Here is a 27,001-nt window from a genome sequence, read left to right on the forward strand (position 1 = left end):
TTCTGGATTGGAGGGCAAGGAATATTTACTGTCAACAGGATAAGAACAAGGAGATATAAGATACCGGGCTCCAGGATGCATCTAGCATTAAGACAAGAGCTTAAAAAGGTGGAGAAGAAGCCAACTACAGAGCCTTTCTATCTTGAATGGAGCTTTTAAATATTTGAATGGGAAATACAACTTGGAATATTGCCCTTCGGTCAAAGCACCTGACAATAGAGCTTAATTGAGTCCTATTAGGTTGGACTCCAATTCAGTTTCAATTCCATCAACTCTCCTTTTTAAATTCCTTTTTTAAAAAAAAAAATTTCCTGAAAGATGACAGTTGGATGCTCCCGATTTGGAAATGAGAGCTGGAGGGAAGAATTGGAAAGACCAGTCTCTGGTCCATGTATACATCCTGAAAGAAATTTAGCACCGAGACTAACGTTCTTGGGAAACCAACCTGCAAGTACTGTCCTCCACTGACGGACAAACCAAGACGTTGCTGCTCCACTGGGGACTGACCAAGAAGTCATGAAATCCCCAACTGCAGGAGACTTGGAAGAATGCCTCCTGAATAAGGTAAGGACAAGTACTGCTCTCCCACGTTCCCACCTGGCTCCCTCCCACTCCACCAGCCTGGATTCAGAAGGGATTTCAGGCTGCTTCCAAAGATACATAAAATGCTCCTCAGGAACCCAAGACCATCACTCATAAGAGTGTTTAGGGACTTACCTTATTATCGTCTTCTCTCTAAGGTTCTAAGTGCCAGAGGCACGTTGGGTATAGAAAGTTAAACGGGAACAGAAAGTTAGAACGTGGGTTGGAACTCTGGCTCTGCCCCTGATACTGGGTATTGTCACGAACAAGGCACTTAACCTGCCAGAGCTTCAGCTTTCTTCTCTGTAAAATGGGGGTGATAATAGGGCCTTAGAAAAAGAGTAAATGGGATTAAGAATGCCTTTCAGAAACTCTAAAACTGCTCGATTTAAAAATAGATATCATATTTATCACATCAATTAACAGTTAACTGAATTTCTTCTGTAGAGAGGCAGAGACTCTTGGAACGTTACAACTTGAAGGCCCCTTAAATATGATCTCACTTAATTAAGACTTCCCATTTACTGATGAAGCTATTAAGGCCCAGAGCCACCTGTAAAACTAAAACTAAGGTTAGGGATTTGTCTAAGTTTTAGGGACATGCCTTCCCAAGTAAACAAAGTAGAGTTCATTATCATAGTGATAAGTAAAGTTGATTTCTTAAGCAAACCACTTAGATAAATAGGGGACACTTAGAATAATAAAAAGTATAGCCAACAAAGTGACGTCCCGTATTTTCCCTTTTGGGGGCTATTCTAAATGGAAGGGAGGCTGCCAGGCATTTTCCCCATGGACCTGTGTTTTCTGAAAGAAAAAAGTCCACGTTTTTCAGTCTGGCATCCAGTCTTTCCATGATGTTTCCCTGCATCTCCAATAGCAGAGATTCTTAACAGTGCTCTACACATTGAACCAGCCTGTGCACAGGTTTTCTTTGGCCTGCAGAATATTTTTAAATTGCTTCAAATTTGTTACAAACATTTCAAAATAGTGGGATCTTGCACAGAAATCCAGAGTTTCATCTTCTCTGGAAAAAGGGAAACATCAGAATACCTGACAGCCACAGGTCCCAGTTTCTTGCCTGGCAACTGTGGGCTGGGGCTGTTTGTTCAACAGAGAATGTGCTCATGGGTTCTCTGGGAGCCACGCACTCCTGGGTCTGACATCCACCCCCTTCCACCTTCCTTCTCATGTGTGTCCCCGCTCTGTCCCTGTATGTGGTGAGGCTGCCAATCCTGACTCACAAGTTCTAGGCCCTGAGGAGGTCTAAGTCCCAAGCTCCCCTTCTCTCCTCTACCAGGAGAGACCGCCTCTCTTTTCTCCATTTCCCTGGCTCATATTCATCCTTCAAACTCAGCTCAGAGCTTACTTTATCAAGAAAGATTTTCCTGACACCCTAGCACAGGATGTTTTGGCTTCCCTATGAACTCCCATCATGATTATTACTAACAATATTTATTTGGCAATCACTTGTATATTGACTCTTGACACCTTTCCTATTATTATCTCAAGTGACAATTTAAATATTGTTTTATTCTTTCTAAGTTTTTGGAGGGGACAATAATGTCTTGGATGTCATCATTGCCCTTGATATTCACACAGTATCTTTGTACATGTATGGTCAGAATATCTTTAGGATTCATTGAAGATAATATAAGAATAGTGAAAAAGGTGCTGGCACGTTGAGGCCCGGGCAATATCTCATTTAATCTGTCAGCAACCATGCACCATGTGCACAGTCTCTCCATTTTTACAGAGGAGGAAATGGGCTCTTGTAGATTAAATAACTTGTCCAGAGTCACACAGCTGGATAGTGAAAGTGCTGAGGTGTCAGTAAGAAAGTTCTGTTTTACTCCAAAGCCATATTTGCTCTACTAAACCCTCTGTATCTCCACAAACACACTGAGCACATGCTTTGTGCAAAACACTGTGCCCAACACACAAATCTGGGATGTGGCCTGCTAACTGAGAGGAAAAATGTAGTTTAGGGTATCTTTAAGGATGGCCCTATCCTACCTGCAGATTTTGCACATAACTCTGAGGGCAAAAGGAGGATGTTCCTTGTGCAGACAGGAAAATGCTTACTATAACCCATGGCCAACCACAAGGGCTACAACAGAGATTCCCACATGGTGCTAGGGGAGAGCAGAGGAGTGTTAGCTCTCATGCAGGAGGCGTTGCACAGCTAGAGGAGTGGAGACCAAGCTCGAGAGGGCACAGGGGGTTTGAACAGGTGGATGAGTGCGGAAGAGGCCTTCCAGGCTGAGGGAACCCCATTCAAGCAGTCAGTGTGGGTTCATGCCCTGCAGCCTTGTCCCTGGGGAGGCAGAGCCATGCAGTGGTTATGAACATGGGCTGCCAGGCATGGGCAGTGCCCAACACAGATCCCCATTGCGGGACTTACTGACTCTGGAGAGACCCAGAGCGAAGTACTTACACATTGTGAACTTGTGTTTCCTCCTGTGAAAAATGGGGATAATCATAGCACCCACCCTGCAGGATTGCTGGACTGCTCAAGGGAGCTAGCTCTCAGGAAGTGTCCCTCCTGTCTCAGCTCCATAGTGCAACTGTCGCTGTGGTTTCTGTGGAGTCATGCACAATCTGCAGGGCCCTAGCATCTGGCTCAGGGAAGAATGGGTCTGAGAAGATGGAGATTGATGGTGGAAGGCTTCCTATCTCACCTGTATGTAGCACCTACATCTCCATCCTTTTAAGATCATTAACCCTGGAAGACAGAGATGGTGCTGGTCCTGTTTTGTTTTGTTTTTTTTTTTAAACTTGATTGAATTTCATGCAATTCCAGAATTAAATATCTGACTTCCTGATGTCTGGCAGGAAGTTCTCGGCTTTCCATCCCCAGGGACACTCATGGTGGGTGACAGTCTCACAGGGCACATGCTTATGATGTGGCCAGACCTGTGTGACATTCCTGACATGTTCCTTAGCACCGCCCCTCTACCTGTCTGGAGAAAGCAGGTCGGAATGCGAGTGAATCAGAATGGTGTTATTATAGGCAATAACCTTGAATTCTCACTCATTTACATTTGAAACAGTAAATTGTTCTGAACTTGAGCTATTAATAGTAGCAAGGAGGGTGGGGCAACAGCTGCTGGCTGCTGTGGCTGGGGAGGAGGAAAGTGGCCTGGGGCGGGGCTGTGTACGTGTGTATGGGCAGGTGCACTTGCCCCAGAGAGAAGGAGGCCCGCAGAAAATGCATGGCACCCTTCATGGGGGCCTCTGATGACTCTGTTTGCAGAAACCCTGCTGCATTAGAGTACCTGAATCTGCACGCCAGGAAGTGTAGCATAACTTTCCGGGGTCAGTGCGACCCAAGGGAGAATGAGAGGACGGTCCTACACATCCAGCATCATGTGTCCGACTAACTTCATCTGATGCATTTCTGCTCATGCTTTGTCCCATCCACAAATGCAACCTTTTTTTTTTTTTTTAAAGATTTTATTTATTTATTCATGAGAGACACACAAAGAGAGGCAGAGACGCAGGCAGAGGGAGAAGCAGGTTCCCTGCGGGGAGCCCGATGCAGGACTTGATCCCAAGATCATGACCTGAGCCAAAGGCAGACGCTCAACCATTGAGCCACCCAGATGTCCCCACAAATGAAGCCTTTTTTTTTTTTTTAATGAAGCCTTTTAAAAAGAAATGCACTCCTGTGTTCACTGACCTAATCTGCAGCAGAGGGGGCATGTGAAACTCAGGCAGGCACTGAGGTCATGTTTGGACTGAATGTGCCTTGATTCCTTCTTCTGAAAGGACCCTATTTCCCCCTTACATGTGTTTCAAAGCTACACTACAAAATGGGTCTGGTGTTGGGGTTGCCTCAAGGCTGCCGCTGGGTTCTTCCTGAGGTTGGACTGGCATGAAATTCTTCTGGGCTCCTGCCTGCCACGAGTCTCTGCGTGTCGTGGCACCTCCTTCTTTCCCCAACACCACTCCCCATAAAGCTGCCTCAGGCCCCATTCCCTGCTTTTCCACACCCTGAAATGGAATCTTTTTGCCCTACCTCTGCTAGGCTGTGGTCAGGAGGAGTGGAGGGAAGCCACCTGGGGTTTCTGGGTTGTGATTGACACCAAGGGCGTGACAAGTGGTCTGTGGGTCAGAGCCTGGGAAACCTTGAGCGAGTCCCTTCTGGGGCTGCTGAAGAGCACATATTCACAGAAGTGTGTAGAGGTAAGAACTGACTCCAGGTGGCGCTTGGGGGGGCTCAGGTCATGATCCCTGGGTCCTGGGATGAAGCCCTGCATCAGGCTCCCTGCTCTGTGGGGGCCTGCCTCTCCCTCTCCCTCTGCCTGCAGCTCCCCCTGCTTGTGCACGCCCTCTCTCTCTCTTCCCCGCTCTCTGTCAAACAAATAAAATCTTAAAAAAAGAAAGAAAAGAAAAGAATTGGCTGCAGGAAGTATAGCCAGAGATATGTGAGGAAGGAGCAGCTCATCACCTGCAGGGAAGAGACTCCCAGTCGACTCCCTCCCAAGCCCTGGCATGGGCAGGGGGGTGTCCAAAGCAGGGCTCTTCCCCACAGCCCATCCCCTACTATGTTGGCCTGAACAGAAAAGTCAGTGATGCCCAAATAAATGAGACTTTGGATCTGTTATTTCATGAGCCTGGACTTCAATTCAAATAGAGGGCATGGGTAGGTTCAGGAAGAGGATAAAAAGTAGGTATTGCTTCTGGAGCATCTACTTAACGGTCCCACTTGGAGGGACAGAAAGAGCAGTGAGGGAACCTGGACTTTAGGACTAGTTCTACTGCTGACTACCAGTGTCACATTAGGACAACCACCCATCGCTCTGGCCTCTGGTAAGGTGACACCAGACAAGATGGCTTCTGAGGTCTCTTCAAGCTCTAAGCCCCCGAGTCACAATTGCAGTGGTAGTAATGGATAAAGGAGATCTAAACCAGAATTTATGGCTCTCAGCCCAGAAAAGTATTCCCTTATTCTGATTTTTCACTTTCAGAAATCAAAACAGGTCATAAAGATACATGGTGAGTGAGGGATTACAGGTGCCTTCTAGGGAGTGTGTGAACTGCCTCGTTCTGCCCAGTAAGAAAATGTCACCATCAAGTGAGGGCCATTTGTAGAAAAGATTCAGAGTGGAGAATTTTTTTGATCAGCTACTCATCATGTTTGTGTCCATGCACGTGCGCACACATTTTCTCTTGAGCTTTTTATCAGTTAAAATTTATTTGACAGTGTCAGGGTCCCTGGGTGGTTTGGGCAGTTAAGCATAAACTCTTGGTTTTGGCTCAGGTCCTGAGACCAAGCCCCTTGTCCAACTCCTTGCTGGGTGTAGAGCCTGCTTCAGATTCTCTCTCCCTCTCTCTCTTCCCCTTTGCTGAGTCGATTAGTTTATCGACTCAGCAAAATGTATATGCATGTGGAGTTACCACCGTGTTACTGATATTCGAGTTCTATGAACTCAAATCAGTGGAGGAATCGTGGCTGAGCCTTAGCCCTCAACACAGGCTAAGAAATTAGCTATTTGAGAATATTATTTTCTGACTGCAGGGGTCTCTCCAGTTAGCCTTACATTACTTTCTCCCACTGTTCCTGGTTAGACCTCTGGTCCTGGAACTTGTCTGGTGTTCCCTAATCTACTAAGTGACTTTATCCATTCTCTTCCCCCAGCTGGGAACCATGGCCCGCCCCAGAAACCTTCCCCGATTCCTTTATCCTTCTCCAGGTCTTGTGCAGCAAGGACTAACCTTGGCACCTCCGTTGTTCCCCTTGGACGTTGAGGTATGAAGGACACCTTACAACTGAGCCCATAAATATGCCCCAGCTCCATGGACCCCCCCCCACATCTGAGTCTTGGGACTGCCTGGCAGTCATCCCACACGTGCCTGAACAGCCTCTCTTCCTTAGAGATGTGATTTCCAAAGTCTGTCGCCCGGGAGTCCCCCATGTTTTTCTCTCCTCCTCACTCATAGTACAATGTCTTGTCTCCTACTCTGCAAAGAAAACAGTCCTCAGACAAGAAATCTCTCTGATTCCTGCACTCTGACTCTTTTATCTGTGTTTGCTCCTGTCCTTTTTTCCTTCTGATGCACCAAGGTGAATTGCTCACCAGGTTCCTGGATTTGCACAACTCCCTGGCGAGGAAACCCTTACTCAGTGGTTTTGCTCTCTGCTGCCTCTTCCTTCCCCACTGGTTCTTTTCTCTCAGCATTTAAACATGTTCAGACCTGTGTGTCATTTTGAAAAAAAAACGTGTTGGTGTTCCTGTTTTGTTTCTCCCCTTCTCTGGCCAGACTTCCTGGAGGAGGTGCTTACTCTTGCTCACCTCCCACTTACTCTTAACCCACTGCAATCTGGCTTTATGCCTGTCCCTTCCCTGAACACATTGATCCTGTTCTACTTGCCAAATGCTGTGGACATTTTGGGAGCCCTGTCTCACTCAGCCACTTACTGTTGATTCTGTTCTTGAAATTTTTCTTCCATCATTTTTAAGACCTCTTCCTGCTTCTCCCATTCTGCTGTTCTCCTACAAGGCAATCCCTTCCCCAGTAATAAAGGAAACCATTACAATCCTCCCTCTTGTGCTCCTCATACTAGATATCAGCCATTTGCTCTTTCTAGAATGACCTTCACATCCTTCCCTTTCTAGCTAACTCCTACTAATCTTTCAAGCTATAACTCCCCTACACTATGCTTCTAGGAAGGGCCCCCCTGCCTCCAGACTAGATGAAATTTCCCTTTTCTGTGTACCCATAGCATCCTGTACATACCTATACCCAGCACTAGATTGCCGTGACTTTAATTTCCAGTTTATTTGTCTTGCTCTGTCCTGTCAGCTGTAAACCTCTTGACAACATGTACACACAGAACCTGGCATAAATTGTTCAACAAAATTGATCGAATGGAGTTGAACCAGAACACAACGAAGTCCTACACTGCAGGAGACCCTTTATCATGGGCTGCTAAATGTATTCTCCTTTATTTCTGACAGAGCAAATAGTTTTCTCCATCTGTGACCACCTTTTCTCTTCCATGTGGACACTCTGGAAGATGCAGAATCTTGATAGTTTACAAATGCTCAAGAATGATGTCCTGGATCCCTTCTCCCATGATGAATATAGTGGGCGGACGTATGGAGAGTAGTGGGTGGTTGCTGGAGGCAAGAAGATGGTGTTAAAAGCCTATATAGACATGATCATCATATCTAAGGTCACATAAGATGCATGGATTTTGAAAGACTATTTCATGTATATCATGTATTTCCCATGAGATTGTAATCCCTTAAGATCAGGGACCTTGTCTTGTGTTTCTTGTTACTCCTAGGCATCTGGAAGATATTTGTTTTTCAAAAATATCCCTTGTGTGGGGATAGGTACCTTTAAAATATGTCTCAGGCTTCAGACTAGGCCACCTGCCCTGTTGTATACCCAGAGGCACCCTGCACTTCCCTATTATGGCCCTCATGCTTATATTCAGTACTTACACTTGTCTTCCCTACTCTAGTAAGCCGTGGCTATGTCTGTGTTATTCATTGCCGTGTCCCAGCATGTCACAGAGTACCTGGCACACAGAGGTGCTACATAAATGTGTATTAATGAATTAACTTGATATATGACACACCTTACTCCTGTGACAAACAGCATGTGTGCATATGCACATTTGTGTCCTACGTCCATCTATGGTTGTTGGTGGATAACCTTTCCAACCTTTCCAACCATGGTAGAAGGTATGAAGTCTCAGGTGACTAGAATAGCTGATGAGTTAGTTTAGAAAAACAGCTGGAATTCTCTTTGACTTGGACTTTTTTTCTTGACTAATGTATGGGTGCCTTAAACCACTTGAGAATACATAGAAACAGCCATTATACAAAACTCAGGATATAAAGGTTCACAGTGGCCACTGCATTTAGATATATCAGATATTGCTTCCCATCAGTTCCTGGCCAGGCTTAGCAGCCTTTCCAAGGGGGGAGCACTTGTCTTGGCACCAGTCTGCAGGTGCCACCTCAGCAACAGAACGGAGGCCCTCCATTTCAGAAAACACTTACAGACTCTTCCCATTTCTTCTTCACTTGGATCTTTCTAACTCTCCTGAGCTTACTAAAAGTTCCTACGTGTCCCCCACGAACACCTCTTTTCCCTAAACCTTGAGTAGCTGTAAAGGTATATAATGTTGGTTCTCACTTTCTGGCAGTAATTCCGTTTCTTGGGAACTTGCAATGTGGAACCTGAAGGAACATAAATGCGCGCCTTTTCTTGTGGGTCTAGTAGCAAAGAAAGGGTGAAGGGAGCCATCCTTTATGAACAAAAAAGCATGAAAACCACCTGTGGCAATATTCCACATGTCAAACTGCTTAATCTTCATGGGATTTGTCATACCTGATGTTAGGTTATACAAACACATACGCGTGTGTGCATACATACGTATATGTATGTGTTTATGCACGTTCGTGTACACACACACGTTTCCTGTCTATATGAGGACAAGTCTATCTTGTTTGCTTTTTTCATGTTCACCATGTGCTCTAGCACTCACCACATTTCAGTACTAGATAAATGCTAGATGAATGTTTTTATATCTGAGGAGGACACCAAGCCACCAGCAAGTGCCATCACACCTTGGTGCATGTCCCCTGGGCTTCTTGGGAGGGCAGGCTCATCTGAACGGACTCCTGTGGTTGCCCACCACCTGGCCTGTCTGGTGATGTCCTTGTGCCAGGTCCTGGGCCCTGCACCTGGGAGTGACCACCTATGCTGATCCCCTCACACCCAGGTGGGCTTGAGGCGCCAGCGGATCTCCCAGATTGTGGAGGAAGTGCAGAGGGTTGTCCACCATCTGACCACAGAAATCAGCCACCAAGACATTCGATTCCAGGCCGTGCCTTATTCTGACACATACAATGGGAACATTAAGGTAAGCAGGTCTCACTTGTTCTGTAAGCGCCACCCAGGGAGCCAGGGAGTGTGGGAGGGCAGGTCTCGGTGTGCCACAGGCGACACACCACCCAGAGTACCAATAATCCTTCATGTTCCATAGGTCCTCTGAGTATTTACCACCTACACACTTGCTCGCTAGGTGCTGTGTCATGTGAGCCTCCACGTTCCTACTTTACGGATGATAGAATGGAGGCTTCGAGAAGTCAGATAACCCGAGCATGTCCCATTTGGCACTACAGCCAGAACTCAGCCCGGGGCTTCTGATTCTAAGCGCGTTGTGCCGTATTAACTAAAGTTTAGTCAAGCACACATTCATTTAGGCAGCACCTGCTTAGTAGACTGGGGGCTGGGGAGAGGGAACCGGAGGCATTGGTGAGAAGATTGCTGAAAGCGAGAGTCTATGGGTTGCAGGTGGGGGAAGGAAGAAGTGGAAGAGGCCTTAGAAACTGCAGGGGCAGCTTCGCAACCCCTGTCCTTGCTGCAGACAGAACTCTAAGTCACCAGGCCAAGCATGACAGCCAGCTTTCCTGCAGCTCTGCTGTGTGGGCCATGCTGTTCTTGCAGAAATGGCCTACCTCATGCCTGCAAACAACCTTGTGGAGCAGACTTGGCTCGTTGCCTCTCAGAGCTGAGGGAAGTAGGACTCTGGGTCATTCTAAGTTCCCATGCTCCTTTATCTCACTTTTTCTTCTGGCACACGAGAACCCCTTTCACTTGTATTAAATATGTATTCATGCCCTATCTCTCACACATGATTACAAGCCCCTTGACTGCAAAGATCATGCTTATTGAGTGCTCCATTGCTAGCACCCAGTGCATGGTGTGTGGCCCATGTAGACATTCAACTTCAGTGAATGAATGAATGAATGAATGAGTAAAAGAAATAGTCCCTGAACTGAAGACCCTTGCTGGTCTAGAACATACCAAGGTCGTTGGGCATAAGGACCACCCACAAGATTCTGGGACCTGTGGATTTGGGGACAGAGCACAGATTTTGGGAAATTCACCCAGGGTGAAAATTCTAAAACTTAGATTGAATCCTGACATATGACAATATCGTTTGCCCACTTCTATCACTCTTCTAAACTGCATTAGACCAATAGAGACCAGTGACTAGGAGCAGAAACATAACATCACTTTTTTTAAAAAAGGATTTTTATTTATTTGAAAGAGAGAGCAGAGTGAGAGAGAAAGAGCATGAGCAGGGATAGGGACAGAGGCAGAGGGAGAAGCAGACTCCCCACTGAGCAGGGAGCCGGAGGACATTGGGCTCCATCCCTGGACTCTGGGATCGTGACTTGATCATGACCCGAAGGCAGATGCTTAAACGACTGAGCCACCCAGTGGCCCCACAACACCACTTTTCCTAGAATTATATCTGAGGAAATTTCCTTCTGTGACCTCACTTAGAATTCATAGGTTAAAATATATCTCACATTTATATACATCACGTCCTGCATATTAAATTTTGAAAATAATTGGAGTGGGGCATATAAAAATTGCTTTTATCTTGGACCAAATTCACCAAGTACCAATTAAACATCATTTATGTGACTATTAACATAACAGTCATACACTCGAATTTACAATTAAGTGAGTTCAAATAATGTATTGATTTTGAGTGCTAATGTTTAAATTTGTTCCCTTTTTTTAATCCCACCACCTTTCTGTTGGCACCAGAAGTCATGTGGATCCATTGTCTAAAGCATCACACTGCTGTTCTCTGACAATGAGGCAGAGTTTGGTGTTGACCCGTGAATTGGCCAATGACAGGCCCTGAGCAAAAGTTAACCAAATACCACGGTCAGAACTTTCCATGAAAAGGAGGTGGCTCTTCCAGGGTATAGCTCACTGATGGGAAAAAGTGCAGTATGGTGTGGGCTGCCGCGTGATGTGGCCAAAGGTCAAGCTCCCCCTGGGGCTGGCACATTGCTGGCCAATTTGTTCTATCCTTTGGACTGTTGGCCTGACCACTTTCAGCCTGGCCTCTACTTAACTGGTACCTGTAGAAATGGAGTAGGGAGATGCTGATTGTGTGCTTTATCCCATTAAATTCAGAATCATCTCAAAGGTTTATGTGGTCTCAGCAACTGCTTTTCGTTTCACCTGTGATTTTATAAGGATCGATCATCAATACTGGCCATGAGTCATCAGATCAGGCAAAAAGAAAGGGAGATATTTTGCAGAATCCTTTCATCTCCTCCCATCCCTTCCCTTACCCAATCCAGATCACTCCTCCTTGACTAAGAGCCAGCCCAGCATAGGAAACAGCCACTGAAGAAGCCATCAGAGGGCTTAAGCCCACATTCGTGCTCTACCACTTACTGGCTGTGTGTCCCCAGGAGATCTCAGAGCCCCTCTGAGCCTTAGGTTCCTCATCTGGGAAATGTTAACAAAGCCCGCCTCACCATGTAGCTGGGAAGACCACCTAGTCTAATGCATGAGAATTGCAGTGCTTTGTATGTGTTGAGCTCCCTGTATACTATTTCCTTTCCCTGCTTTCTCTTCTCCCCCTAGACGTTAGGTGCCCTCTAGAGTCTCAGGTCAGGTTCACTCTTTCCCTTGCAGATTCCTTACACAAAGGACTCAGTGAATTTACTCATCTGTCTGAAGCATGACAGTGGTTAGTGGCAGAACAAAGATGGAATCCTCCTGCAACAGGCAGGCAGGTGCAGCCCTCTGTCCATCTCGGCGCATTGCTGAGAGTTGAGTAGTTCACTGAGCTCCCTGGTTCAGCTGGTTGGCTCCCTGAGGATTTCTGTTACCTCCCAAGTCCATGAACTCACACTCCTCTCTACTTTCTTGATGCCAGGTGTTGGCCCCCAGCCAGTTCCTCGTCACTGTCCCAGTGAAGGGCCTGGCTGGGTACAGGGAGGCCAGGGAGCAGCGCTGGCGGTACTACACCCTGCAGGGCACCAGGCTTTCCTGCCCCTTGCAGGACCCGGAGGGCCTGCAGCAGTGGCTGGAGGTGGAGCAGTTTATGAAGAGCCTGTGGCAGTGGCACAAGGCAGATGTGAACATAGAGGGAGATATCGTGCCTGCCAAGGTGCTCCAGGTGTTCCGGAAGCTGGTAGAAAATGCAATTGGAACCTGTCATCTCTCAGGTGAGCTGATCAAGAAAAGTACAAGGACAATTTCTGGCATTTCCCATTTGCTTTAAAAAACCTCTGCTTAGGTGTCACCGGAAGCTCATGCCCCTAAATTAAGATAATCCCCATGTGCTCCTTACATCTGTTCACTCCTCACAATATGAGTTAGCTCTTTTTTCTGCTTTGACGCTGAAGAATGGAATCCATATAACATCCACTTGGATTTCCATGGATTATTGCCCCAGCAGAGAAATGATGGGCTTTCAGTTATGCACCAGTTCCCGGATGTTAATTTAAAAACTTGGCTACACGTTTTAAAAAGCAAATTATTCACAAACTACAGATCTTTGGTATTAGCACATTCCTACAACACCCTCCAACTGACTGCAGTACCCTGGTGTATTGAGATGCCGCATTTAAACCACTGATTTGTGCCAAAACACAAAATTGAGAAGCCATAAAGAACCGATAAGTTTGACAATCCCAAAATCTTAAACCGTATACCAACATGTGGCATATGTGCACACGCGGGCACACATGCATTTTGTTAACACAGAATAAAAATGTGTATTTCATGCTGGGTAAAAAGTTGCTAATTTTCTTAATTATAAAAGAGTAGTTGTAAACCAGTAAGAGTAGGAGCCAGCCAATAGAAATAATGACCAGAAAAATGGCTCACAGAAAAAGAATATAAACATGTAGTAGTAAAAAAGTGGGGGGAAAAATTCCATCTAACATATATTTCAAGCAATGTGCATTAAAACACCTAATAGATTGACAGAGATGAAAAAATGTGATCATGCTCAGTGTAGGGGTGAGTGTGGTACAAAAGGCCTTTTCATGCATTGTTTTTGGAAGTGTAAATTGATGCCTACTTTTTAAAGGGCAATTAGTCTGTTTTTATTTTTATAAAGTGCTTCATTTGACAATTCACCAATTCCAGGTCTAGAAATATATTCCTACAGATTAGAAAGAAATATGCATAACGGTGTCCACTGCCATAGGGACTGTGTGAAAGAAAGTAAGTAGACATAATATCAAAAACAAAGGGAAGTTGACAAAATAAATTGTACTACCTCTACCTCTACACAGAGTTGTAAAAAAATTCTGCACTGGATAATGAAGGGACCAAGAGGCAATCCCACGTGTGTAGAAAGAAAAGGATTTGAAAATGTACTTTTACTTGTCTGGACCGTCTGAACTGTTCTGAAAGGTCCCATAATGGAATTAGCCCATGTTTAATGTGTTTTTACCACATAAAGGATGCTTTCGTGGAAAATGTCATGCGCATAGCAACCCTGGAGAGTCAGAGTTATTTTTCTACCTGTTTTACGGATGAGAACACTGAGGTTGAGAGAGAGGAGCTATCATGCATGACCGAGGTTGAGGTCATGCATTGAGTGAGCTGAGCCAGGGCAGAAGCAGGGTGTGGTGGGGCAAGCTGGTTCCAGCATGTGCTGACCTCTTCACTTCGAAACACTGGTAATAGTGAAAGTGCAAATGAGGGCTTGCAAACGGGCCAGGTTGATGAGATGCTTTCAGTAAATAATGCCAGGGTGCCAGACGTCGTCATGTTCCTGTCTGGGCAGCTCTGATGAGCTGCAGACAGTAAGCTCTTTATCGCACCCCAGCCAAGGAGAGGAATGTTTTCCTTTTGAATAGCTTAACGTGATTAATGAGCAAGCTTCCATTTTCTTCTCTGAGCAAACAAGAGAAAAAGAACAGATCCTGATTCAAGACAGCTCATCCTTTTTATCTGTAATGAAGGCAAACAAACAAAATTACTGCGTATCTTTTGGAAGAAGGGGAAACAGATTAGCAACGAATTCTAGTACAGGAACTGGAAGATGCTCCCAGATGCATTTATCTTCTCTCCCTCTCTTTGCCAGGTTGGAAGAGGCAGCAGGGCTTCTTTCCACTCATTCGAGCCTTTCAGCCAGTGGCTATGACACACTTTGAAGTATTCTATAATTGCAAGGGCTTGGGATGACAAATACACCTGAGGCTAGGCTAGCTTAATGGATAGTGGAAACAATGCCATCAGAGAGCCTGGGCGGCAGGGGAGGGACGGGTTAAGCCGAGCTCCACTAGAGGCCGGTGAATGAAGTCAGGGGATGGAGGCTGACAAGGTCAGGACATCTGAGCAGAATGGAGGGGGCACAGAAGAATGGCTGGATTTCATTTTTACTAGCAAATACTCCATCTTTTCTTTGTCTTCTCTGCCTCTTCCATTGAGCCTTCTGAAAAGAATCTATTACTTCAAAGGAAAAGGTGCCATAAAAGCCTCGGGAGTGGGGGAGAAAGGGAAAAGCAACACGCACCAACAATGAGGTTTTCTAGCAACATTTCTACCAATATTTACTCAGCTAATTGTCTAGTTTTGCCATAAACACCCCACCTTTGGGGTGTTTCCGGCCTGTGAAGGTTGCCCCATCACCTGCAAGGAGCTGCTCACAGCTGTGGCTCCCGGATTCCTCCTTAGGACGTGGGCGCTGAGCCAGGCTTCCTCTTCTTATCGCCTCTTTGTCGCTTCCCCCAGGTAAGGTCAGCATGCTCCCACACCACGCTGCAGCTGCAGTTTGGGTTGCCGTGGAAACGCCCACATGTCAGGTGGAACTAGAGTTGGTCCCCGCAGTGGAGATCCCCACGGCCTGGTCTGAGAAAGCTCGGTGGCCTCCCTGTCTGAAGCGCTGGCCTTCCCGACAGAGAGTGGAGTGCATCAAGGTATCAGTGGGCCGGGGCCCAGCTCACAGTGTCACTGTCAACCAGCTTTGGAAGGAAAAATGAGGTGTCACCAGATCAGTGGTTCCCCAGGTGTGGTCCTCTGAATCTGCAGTGACCCCTGAGAGCCTGTCAGAGATGCAGAGTCCCAGGCCCTGCTCTGGACCCCCCGAGGGAGAGCTGGTGGGCAGAGCCCAGCAATCTGTTTTAACAAGCTCTCCAGGCTCAACTTGGAGAACCAGTGCCCGAGAGAAAGTGGGCACAGTCTTTCCAGTTCACTGTGTGCCAGGAAAGGGGTTTGCCCTGAGCCTCCTTCCACATCCCCAAGCGGGAGATACTGCCTGCCTGGTAGCAGCCGCCCCCCCCCCCCCCCTCCCCCCTCAGAGCAGCGCATGGCTTCTGAGACGGCTCTCTACTCTGGCAAGCGTCATCCTTCTCAATGTTCCCCATGTTCTTCTCTTCCCCCAGTCGTTTGGGTTTGCCCTGTTGGCCTGTTCCAATTATCACTGGCAGCTGAGCTTCCTGCAGGCCGAGCAGGTGCTGCTGGAGCAGCTGGATGAGGACGGGGGTTGCCGCAGGAAGTGTCTTCAGGCCCTGAGGCAGGTGAAGGAGGATGTCTGGTGTCCGGGAAAGAGGCCTGTCATCACGTCCCACCATCTGCAGGTGAGCGGATGCGCCCTGGGTATGGGTAAGTGGTCTCTGCGTGCCCTACAGGGCCTGGTCAGGGCCACTCACAAACAGGGTGTGTGTGTGTGTGTGTGTGTGTGTGTCCATGCGACAGATTCTAGAGGGGGCCCTAGTGTCCATATTGGCTCTCCCATGAGTCCCCACTAACTGCTGAGATCTAGAACCCCAGGCCATAGGTGTGCCCACGACAGCCCTGCCCAGGCTGAATGGCACCCGCCTCTTCCCTGTCCTGCTCGCCCTCTTTCCTTTTGTCGTTTCCTCTTTTTCTTCTCTCTCCGTCCCTCCCCTCCTCTTCTTTCCCTCAACAAACCAACACGAATGCCCAAATGCCCGCTATGTGCCAGAAACCCTGCTGAGGTTCAGCCCTGGTTATAACGCGTCTGCACCCCCATCGCTTGAGAAGCCTGGGGCCTGGGGAAATCTTGCAAATGGCTTAAGCCTCAGGTGAATTCATGTTCCCCCCGGTGTTAAGGCTCCCTGGGTCCCCACTCTAGCTGGGTGCGGCCACTGCTGCTCAGTGCGGGGGCAGGGAGGCCTACCCAGAAGTGGTGATCGTCCCATGAGCATGGCTGCAGACCTGAACTTCCGGGTCCCAAATCCTCAGGCAAAGATTTCCCCTCCCTTGGCAGCACCTGCTCCTCTTACCCGAAACCCAAGAGTGTACATTCATGCCTGCCTTTACCACTCAGCTGGGGCCTGACCCTGGCCCCCCGCTCGCACTGTATGTCCTGCCCCTGGAGGTACAGGTAGGCGATCGCAGGAGTGGTTCCTGATCCCGTGGAGCTTATGGTTTCACAGAGGAAACAGTCAGATGGTCCCCCTGGTGCATATGGAATCACACGGCGTGGGGAGCCCCACGGAGGACGGGAGCGTCGTTCTGTGAGGACCCAGAGCAGCAGAATCTGACCTGGGCTAGGACATCTGGGGAGTCCCCCTGGGAAGGTGGCCTTCCATCACACCCTCAACTCCTCTTCTGCACATAGTGACCTGGACATTCCTGAAACATGCCATGTGACACACACAAACCGAGGTTGCGAGGTGGCAGACATAGAGACAGCACAGGCCAAGCCTAACTAGTGTCTGCTCAAGAGCTTCGCTCCTTCTCCCTGACCTTCTACACAGGTGAGCACAGGGCACCTGTCTGTGCGATGCCTCCTTTGCAGGCTCCTGCTTGTACCCCTCTCGTTCAGGGGACCATCATCTGCTGGCCCCGTATTACTCCAGTTCCAATGTAAGCTATTTAGGGGCAACCACTACTGAACCCTTAGTATCTCTCCCAGTGCCGTGTATGTGGTAGTTACTCAGTAAATATTTGTTGAGCGAACGCTTTCACGTCATATTCAACTTTGTTCCCCCCGGAGGCAGGAGGCTTTGCTTTGCTTTCTTCTCTTTCCTCGTAGCCTGCCCTCCTTGACCTGCCTGAGAATCTGTGAATGTCTCTCTGCCTGTACTGAGGCCTTTCTCTAGAGTTTCAATATTCCCGACATGTGCTCACGCATGTTCCCCTAAAAACACCCACCTGTTCTGGACTGAGGACATGTACTTTCTGAGACTCTAATTCATTCTGAGGGTTTGGCTTTTTGCTTGCGTACCTTTCTACAGGCTACACTAGGAAAAGTCAGAGTTGAGAAGCAAGTTACATTCTACCTTGTATTGAACTTAATGATCTTAACCATTGACTTCATTGTCTTGCAATTAAGATGGATGGAAACATATTAAGTGATGTGAATATTTTAGACAAGATTGTATAGGGCCACCACAGGCCTCCCAGCCCTTGACTACTGTCAAAACTGCGTTACACCCAAGAGTTTACTTTTATTCCGGTAACTTCTCAATCACTGGAGGGCTCTAGTGCAACTCCTTAAATGTACTCTGTTTCTGTTCTCCCTAACTCACCAACAAGGCATAGAATTGTGCATTCTCAAGAGTGGGTATTGTAAAAGGGGGGTTATGTGTTAGGACAGGACAGAGAGAAGTGGTACTAGCTGCCTGTTTTAGCCTTCCGTCCTTGGTCCAAGGGCAGGATGCCCTCACATTTAGACACTGGGATGGACATGGTTGGTGACAATGTGGCTTTAGATACCATCCCGGATGATGTCTGGAGTGTAAGGGATCCTTGCCAAGCCTTCAGTCAGGGGAAAGTGGAAGAGATTGGGTTGCAAAACGGCATCAGGAAGGAGGTACCAGTCATCATCACCCTACCTTCAGTCTGACACAGTCTGATGAGGTTCTCACCTCCTCCCCCAAGTGCTCTCCCCCAAAGCAACTTCATGCGAACAAGAGCTCATCCTTCATTGGTTTATTTATTCCTAAGACTCACTCAAAGGCACAGGGGCTTGATTGTAAGAGGCTTAACTGCTTTGGTATGCTTAGGGAGATAAAACAGGAGAAATTAAAACACTTTTTTGTGTCTAGGTTCTCCTGATAGCATGATATTATCTCCAACTCATTTACTTGGCACGATGTGATCTAAAAACATACTCCGGATCTTGCTGTGAACCTAAAACTGTTATTTTCTTCTTCTTCTTTCTTCTTCTTCTTTTAAGATTTTATTTATTTATTCATGAGAGACACACAAAGAGAGAGAAAGAGAGGCAGAGACGCAGGCAGAGGGAGAAGCAGGCTCCATGCAGGGAGCCCGACGTGGGACTCGATCCTGGGTCTCCAGGATCAGGCCCTGGGCTAAAGGCAGTGCTAAACCACTGAGCCACCCGGGCTGCCCTGTTATTTTCTTCTTTAGTAAAGACTATATTCTAAAAATGCTCAACATCTAAATCATAACATTATTTCTTTTACTTAGTCAATAAACATTTTTGACTACCTCTTGTGGACCAGCTCCTCAGCTGGGTGCTAGTGACATGATAGTTATTAAAATAGGTATCGGCCTCTTCTTTCATGGAGTTTACAGCCCAGCAGGGGATTGCACAAATAAATACAGAGGTGACAACTCCTGTGATCACTGGTGTTCTGAGAAGTATATTGTGAAGAAAGTGTGTAATGGTATCATAGGGAAATTTGATCTGATGGATGAGTGTGTCCTGGACAAATTGGGGAAGGAAGTATGTTCCATGCACCAGAAGTCAGATGTGAAAGAAGTCACCCTGTGGTAGAAGAGAGCATGATCCGGGGCCAGCGGGGCTGGAAGGAGAGAGCCAGGGAGGAATGAGGACAAGTCAAGGCTGGAGAGGAACACAGGGACCAAACCTTATAAACCACACTGTGCAAAGGATTGTGGGTTTTGGTTAACCAGCCAGAAGAAGGCTTTAAGGTATTACAGACAAGAAGAAAGATTTATATTTCAAAAAGATCACATTGGCTGAGGCGTGGGTGGTGACAGGATGGTGACAAGAATGGGGGCTGAAGTCCAGGTGAGGTGGAAGAGGAAAAAGATAGTGGAGATGAACATACGTGTGTCAATTTGAGAACCACTTTGGGGGACTGGCAGGGCTTGATGACGCTGATGAGGGAGGGGTGACTCCCAGCTCGTGACTTGCATGACTGACTGACCAAGCAGCTGGAGACATTACAGGTTTGTGGGGTGAGGGGCAGGCCGTGAGTTCAGTTGGGACACGTTGGTGGAGATAACTTTCAGATTTCCAAGAGATAGCAGGTGAGGAGGTCAGAGGAGAAGTCTGTCTTGGAGAAAGAAAATTGCAAGTGACTTCTGTGTGTGTGGTGGGGATTCAAGCCACTGAGGAAGGAAATAAGTGAGCACAAAAGAAAAAGAGCGAGTGGAACTGAGCCTCCAAAACCCTAGGATTGAGGCAGGTCAAGGGGATACCATACCAAGGAGTGGCTGCAGTGCCTGGAGAAATCCAGAGAGCACAGTGGCTTGGAAGCCAGTGAAGAAGTGCTCAAGAGGGAGGCTGTGAGTGGGAGAATTCGATGCTGCTGGAAGGTCAGGTGAGCCCAGGGCCGGGTGAGGCCTGTTGGATTTAACCATGTGGAGATGGTTGGACCTTACAGACAGTGGCTTCTGAGGCCTGAAGGCAAAAGAATCCACGTTGCAGTGGACTGAGGTGAGAATCAGGGGCAAGGAAATGACGACAGATAATTTGAGAAGCCTGCACTTGCAGAGTGGTGAGAAGTTAGGAGGGAGATGGGTCCTGTGTCAGGGAGTAGGGCAGGAGAGCTTAGAACAAGTTCAAGAGCCTGCAAGAAAGAAGGGAGTCAGTCACAGACAGCTCTTGGAAGGAGGGGCTCCCACCCCCACCCCCACCGCATGGGCTTCCCCCACCCAGGTGATGTGGTCAAGCAGAGAAGAGAAGATGCCCGTGTAGGCAAAACTGTCTAGAACTATCTGGTTTGCTGTCATGAGGGTTTCCATTTTCCCTGTAAAGGAGGCGAGGGATCTGCCCAGGGTGGGGGGGTCACAGATTCAAGGAGAGTGGTGGTCCCCAGAGATGTCAGTGGCCAGAAGACAATGAGCAAAGGAGCGCAGGAGACCAGTGGGACAGGGCCGAGAGCCCTCCACGGGTGGGGATCCTAGAATCACAGCGGAACCTCCCTGCCCTGGGTGACTCCCTCCCTCCTTCCAAGGCCCTGTGAACTTGGTGATGTGTCTGAAGATCCTCTCCTCTGGTGCCCGGTGCAATGTCTGATGCCACCTCTTCCTTCCACAGACGGTGCTTTTTTGGACTTGCGAGAAATATCCCCACTTGAAGGACTGGCAGGTCTTCGGCAAAGCCTTCCTGCGCCTGGTGAGGAAGCTGCACAAGTGCGTGAGCCAGCACTTCCTGAAGCACTACTTCGTGCGAAAGAGCAATCTTTTCCGGTCTGCCAACTGGGGCGAACTGGATGCCGTGGCCCAGCAGCTGGCCCTCTTCCTGAAGAACCCCCAGATCAGCCTGCCCTGAAGCTGCCTGCAGCCTGGGAGGCTCTTGGACCCTTGCTCCCGGCTCGACCTCATCCTTCCCTGTAGGATCCTGCCCAGGAGAGAAGCAGCATATGGCCCAGGGTGCCCTGAGCAGCAGCACTTAAGAGAGGAACACTGTCCCTCAAGATTTCTGGGCCAGGCCTCTCTGGAGCCAAGCAGGTATCTCAGCCCTCACGAGCTACCTCCCTCGGGGACAGCTGTCATCAGGCTTCCCCAAGCCACCAATTCTGAGTTGATGACAGCACTGAATGTATTACCCCCCACCCCCACCCCAGCTCAGGCCCTGATCGTCTGCTGCAGAGGGTGGAGACGGCCCGGAGCGGTTCTAGAACAGGCTTACTAGTGTTCCATTTGTAAAATGCAACCATGAGCATGCTTTTCCCGGAGCAGGGCTGGGATCTGTTATTCTTGGTTGGTAGCTGGTGTTTGCCTCCTGGAGCAGCCAACACCACATAATTAATTAAATGATGGCATCTGATGGGTTGCGTCGGTATGCCTGGGTTGACCCTGCTGCCCTCCAGCCCTCCCGGACTGTGGCTCCAGGCTTCTGCTTCTGTCTGCTTCCCTGGTGTTCTTGAAGTAGGGAGAGGGTGGTTTCGATGACCAGTGTGGGTCAAAGATGAAAGGGCATCTCCGTTTGCCAGTGGCTCCCCTTTCCTTGTGCTCCGGGGCCAGGTATTCTTGGAATGGACTCCGAACAATGACCTACATGGAATGATCTGGTGTCACTCACCTCTCAATACCTGCCTTTGCTCACTTCACCCCCTCACTCACTCCCTTATAAATATGTGCTAGTTGGGCACCAGGGAATAGAGCCCAGAGCCAAATGGACAAAGGATGCACCGTTTGGGGGGTGGCGCCTAAAGGCGGAGACAGGCAGTGGACAACAGATAAACAGACGCGGTTCTTACAGATGGTAGCAAGCGCCCTAAAGGAAAATAAACGGAATATTGCAAGAGAGCCCGAGAGAGCCCCTGGAAGGATGAAATTGCAAACAGCAGAGGGGGAAGGGAAGCGGGGTAAAGGCAGGCTTGGAGGGGCTGCCTGTAAGTCAGATCCTGTAGCCTTGAAAAGCTGGCAAGGAATTTATTTTATTCTAAAGTCAAAGGTGTGACATATGGCCTCTCCCAGAGCAGTAGGGTATTGTAATCTGATTTGCATTTTGTTTGTTTATTTATTTATGATTTGCATTTTAAATGCCCATTCTAGGGGCAGCATAAAGGGGTCCCCAAGCACCTATGCAAGAGTCAAGGCACCGAAAGTCAGTAAGGCCCCATTTTGCATTTCACCAAAGTCCACAGGGCCACACATCCCATGCAGCACAGTGACCAGTAACTCAGTGCTTAGGGTGGTCATCCGTTTCTGCTGGCATTTATTTATGTTTCTCAACTTAAAGGAATCCTTTATTCCTTAGAACATTTTCCCCAAATATGTAACATTGAAATTTCTAAAAGCATGAACACTGACTTTTTAAAAGAACACATTTGAAAATGAAATATTTTTACAATAATACTGTAACCAAATGGTGGGGGGCCCTGCCTGGGCTATTACATAGAAAATCATGGTTTTAAAATGTCAAAAAAAAAACAAAACCGTTCAAACATAACGATAAGTTCATAATTTTTGAAAACATGAAATGAGCAAACCAATATTTTCTTAAGTTGCCTTCAAATATTCATATTCTTGGGCCTTTGGAAACATTTTTGAGAAGGTGGCAGATAATCTTTTTTTAATGACGAAAATAGCTGAAGCAAGTACAAATGCCAAGAAGTGAAAATTGACTGGACCATTGATTGGAAATGTGCACGTGTGAATGGAGAGCAGCAGGACTGACATCTTCCCCAGATTCCAGCAGGTCTTTCCCTGTCTGTGTCTGGGTGTCCCTCTGCTGCACAGCAGAGGGCAGTGGGGGACCGCATGTAGAAAGAGCCTCTTTCCCACCCATACCCCTCAGAGCCCGGTAGGTGTCACCCTCCTCAGCCCATAATTTAAAACTGGCTTCTGGGGGAAGGGAACCTGGGACCGCGGATTCCAGCTGATGCTCAATCTCTGAGCTTTCCTGCCATTTTAGGCGACAATTAAAGTCTTCTTGTGCTTGGACTTCAAAAGGGAGCCCATGAGAGAGTAGTGGATTCGCTCTGTTTGCAGGGACAGAATGCCTGGCTCTGAAAAGCTGATTCTGGTCAGTTATTATTTTGGTTTTTGTTTTTTTGTTTTTTAATTTTAATTCTCCAAAAGACTTTTGCTTTCATGTCCACTCTGGGCACAGGACTGTTGTGCAGTGGAATGGTTGGTAGTCAGCCACTGTCACTGACCTGCTTGCCTTGGCGTCTCAGCTCCGACACAACTGATGCCCTGGCAAGGTGTTCACTCCTCTCCAGGTCTCCGGGGTTAGGGGAGGAATCATATTCCCTGCTCCCCACCACTCCACATCCCCACACCCGCCCCCTCCCCAGGCCAAAATTCTCATGTGGAAACCCTTATTGCCAGCACCTGACAATGTGACTGTATTTGGAGATGGGCCCTTTGAAGAGGTGACTAGGTTAAAATGAGGCCGTTAGGGTTGGCCCCGATCCACCCAGGACTGATGTTCCTATGGAGAAGGGGTGGAGGCACCTGGAGCAGGGGCGCAGGGAGGAAGGACCCTCTGTGAGCCAAGGAGTGAGGCCTCAGGAGAAGCCAGTACTGCCAGCACCTTGGTCTCAGGTTCTCTTTCTCCAGAACCGTGAGGAAACAATGTTCCGTTGCGTAAGCCACACGGTTTTGTGGTATTTTGTGATGGTGACCCTCGGAAACTAATTGAAACGAATCCAGGCCTGATGAGAGAAGGACCACCTCACCACTCTGAGGAGGGGAATAAGCAGAATGATGGATGTCAAAAACTCCACGTTTAGTAATCTGGCACGAAGTAACCGTTGAATAAATGCTTAGTATTTAGACACCTACAGGTCATGGCCATTCCCCCACTTATGCCAATCCTGGTAACCACCCCCACCCCACATATAAATTCCTCATAAGTAGATTAGAAACCATCACCAGGAAAACATGCACAGAATTCCACCACCAATTCCACAGACCCATCTTGACCTTTGTTCCCCTTGCTGACTAGAGGCAGTTATCTCCAGACTTCTCGTGTGTTGGAACAGTGCCACCCAGCATCTCAGCAATGGCTTTCCATGCCCGTCTTATCCCCCACTTCCTCTTGTAAGTGTCGCCCCCTCTTTTCCCCTTTCATGGTCCAGCTTCCTGAGCTAGTCTACATGTGGCCCCACTTCCTTGCCTCTTCATTTTTTTTTGGTGAAAGATATCATACGTGTGAGAGTTGAAAGTACTTAAAGAATAATAAGACAGACACCAATATATTCACTATCCAGGTGAAAAATAGCATTTGGCCAGTACTTTAGAATTCTGGGTGCCGTTTTGTTCACCAGCCCCCTCCCTCCCAAATTTTATGCTGCTTTTCTTTCTTTCTTTCTTTCTTTCTTTCTTTCTTTCTTTCTTTCTTTCTTTCTTTTCTTTCTTTTCTTTTCTTTTCTTTTCTTTTTTAAAGATTTTATTTATTTATTCATGAGAGACACAGAGGGAGAGAGGCGCAGATACAGGCAGAGGGAGAAAGCAGGCTGCATGCAGGGAGCCTGACATGGGACTTGATCCTGGGTTTCCAGGATCACACCCTGGGCTGCAGGCGGCGCTGTACCACTGAGCCACCCAGGCTGCCCTTATGCTGCTTTTCTTTAGAGTTTGATTACCTATCATATTTCATTGAACCTTAGCCCCCAACAACTAGGAGACAAATCCTTATTTCATGTCTAAGAAAGAAAAAGTGCTGCTAAGTGTAATTGCACCACCGCTTATAAGATGCATTCCCCTATTTTCTGAAAGAGTAGACTGTGAGAAGTGTATTTTAGAATCAACAAAATGTGACCTGCATGCATCTGAATATCTTTTTAGTCTTGCTCGTTTTTGAGCTGTCTATACATGGAATCATACTCTACAAAGTCTTCTGATTAGCTTTTGTCCACGGTGTGCTTCTGAGACTCTCCCATGTGGGTGCAGGTGGCGGTGGTGTGTTCCATTACACTGCTGTGGAACATTCCACAGTGAGCTTATGCCACCACACATATTTGCATTACTGCAACTGGGCATCTCGGTTGTTTCTAGTTTTAGTGATTTGAACTGTTTTTTTTTTTTTTATTTATGATAGTCACAGAGAGAGAGAGAGAGAGAGAGGCAGAGACACAGGCAGAGGGAGAAGCAGGCTCCATGCAGGGAGCCCGACGTGGGATTCGATCCCAGGTCTCCAGGATCGCGCCCTGGGCCAAAGGCAGGCGCCAAACCGCTGCGCCACCCAGGGATCCCTGAACTGTTTTTATGCACATTCTTAAATGTATCTTCTGATGCACTCGGGTCTTTTAAGGGTATATATATCAGTGAAATCTCAAGTTCAAAGAAATGTCAAGCTCAAAGTTCAAGGAAATATATGTTCAAAGAACACATATATGTATACAAACATATATACATATATATGTTTGCATTTGTGAGGCAGTGTCAACATATTTCTGAAGTGGTAGCACCAATTGAAATTCTCCCTTTTACCTTCAGTGGATTTTCAGTAACCTTCCCCATTATACTGGAGCTAATTTTCCCATTTTTTAAGGTCATGGAAGTGTGTGCCTATGTTTTCCTCTAAAATTGTATTGCTCTGCCTTTCACCAGAGTTAGGAAATACTCTGTTTTTCTCTTCAATTCTAATAAAATTAGAATACTCTCTTTGCTTGGAAGTTTGGCAAGGCTCGCCTAAAAAGTTGAGTGGGCCTCGTGTTTTCTTTGGTTGTTTTTTTTTTTTTGTGTGTGTGTGTTTTCTTTGTTGCAAGATTTTAAGCTATTAATTTATTTACTTTTAGGGATAAACGGTGTTCAGATTTTCTACTTCTTGAGCTTCTTGTTAATTTGTATTTTACTCAGAATTCATCTGTTTCATCTAAGTGTTCAAATTTACTGGGAAAAAATGCTCATAATACTTTATTTAAATTCAGACATGTTTGTACCCCTCTTTTTTTTTTTTTTAAAAAAAAGATTTATTTATTCATGAGAGACACAGAGAGACAGAGACACAGGGAAAAGAAGGGATCCCAGGACCTTGGGATCACGCCCTGAGCCAAAGGCAGATGATCCTCCTATTTCTTGATGAGACTTATCAAGTAATCATTGTTTGCTTAGTTCATCTTCATATGTTTTTCATTAATTTCTGCTCATATCTTTCTTTCCCTCTACTTCTTTAGGTTTATTCTGATGTTGTTTTTTTATAACTTCTTAAATGCTTAGCTCAGCATTCCTCAGTGCTTCTTCTTTTCTACATATATGAATCCCTTTTTAATACCATTTTAGTGGAATCCCACAGGTTTTGTAAATTGAATTTTCATCTCATTTAGTTCTGTTTATTTTCTGATTTCTACCATGATTTCCTTGTTGACCCATGGGGTACTTAGAAGTTTTTAAAAAGTATTACTTTCAAACAAATTGGGTTTCCTAGTTATGTTTTCATTACTAATTTCTAAATAGATTGCACTATAGTCAAAGACAGTGGTCTTGGGGTGCCTGGTTGGCTTAGTTGGGTAAACATCAGCCTCTTGATTTAGGCTCAGGTCATGATCTCAGGGTCATAAGATAAAGTCCAGTGGGAATCAGGCTCCACACTCAGCTAGGAGTCTGCTTGCCCCTCTCCAGCCACTCCTCCCCCCAATTCTTGCATGCTCTCCTATATATGCGCATGCATATACTCTCTCTCTCTCAAATAATAAAACAATAGAATCTTTATTTTTTAAAAGATTTTATTTATTTATTCATGAGAGACACAGAGAGAGGCAGAGACATAGGCAGAGGAAGGAGCAGGCTCCATGCAGGGAGCCCAATGTGAGACTTGATCCCAGGACCCCGGGATCATGACCTGAGCCAAAGGCAGATGGTCAACCACTGAGCTACCCAGGCATCCCTCAAAAAAATCTTTTTGAAAGTCTTAAAAAAAAGAGAGACAATGGTCTGAAGGTCCCAATCCTTTTTTTTTTTTAATGTATTTATTTATGATAGGCACACAGTGAGAGAGAGAGAGGCAGAGACACAGGCAGAGGGAGAAGCAGGC

General features: G+C 47.0%; 1 protein-coding gene across 1 annotated transcript; it reads left to right on the plus strand.

Annotated features, from left to right (window-relative positions):
• Nucleotides 1-427: 427 nt before the first annotated feature.
• On the plus strand, nt 428-21,580 carry MAB21L3 (mab-21 like 3). Its single transcript, XM_055312258.1, has 6 exons — nt 428-564; nt 9,326-9,466; nt 12,302-12,593; nt 15,118-15,302; nt 15,768-15,962; nt 20,609-21,580. Exons 1-6 carry the CDS (start codon nt 517-519, stop codon nt 20,840-20,842), a joined length of 1,095 nt encoding a protein of 364 aa, XP_055168233.1. The 5' UTR covers nt 428-516; the 3' UTR covers nt 20,843-21,580.
• Nucleotides 21,581-27,001: the final 5,421 nt, after the last annotated feature.

This window comes from Nyctereutes procyonoides, unplaced genomic scaffold, assembly GCF_905146905.1.
Source record: "Nyctereutes procyonoides isolate TBG_1078 unplaced genomic scaffold, NYPRO_anot_genome, whole genome shotgun sequence".
Classification (NCBI taxonomy): Eukaryota; Metazoa; Chordata; class Mammalia; order Carnivora; family Canidae; genus Nyctereutes; species Nyctereutes procyonoides.

Bases quoted from the DNA above. Each gene is read 5' to 3' on its own strand.
- MAB21L3 (XM_055312258.1), top strand. From the start codon at position 517: ATGAAATCCCCAACTGCAGGAGACTTGGAAGAATGCCTCCTGAATAAG. The intron at 12,594-15,117 runs GTGAGCTGATCA...CGCTTCCCCCAG, and splicing joins TGGAACCTGTCATCTCTCAG to GTAAGGTCAGCATGCTCCCA. The intron at 15,963-20,608 runs GTGAGCGGATGC...TTCCTTCCACAG, and splicing joins TCACGTCCCACCATCTGCAG to ACGGTGCTTTTTTGGACTTG.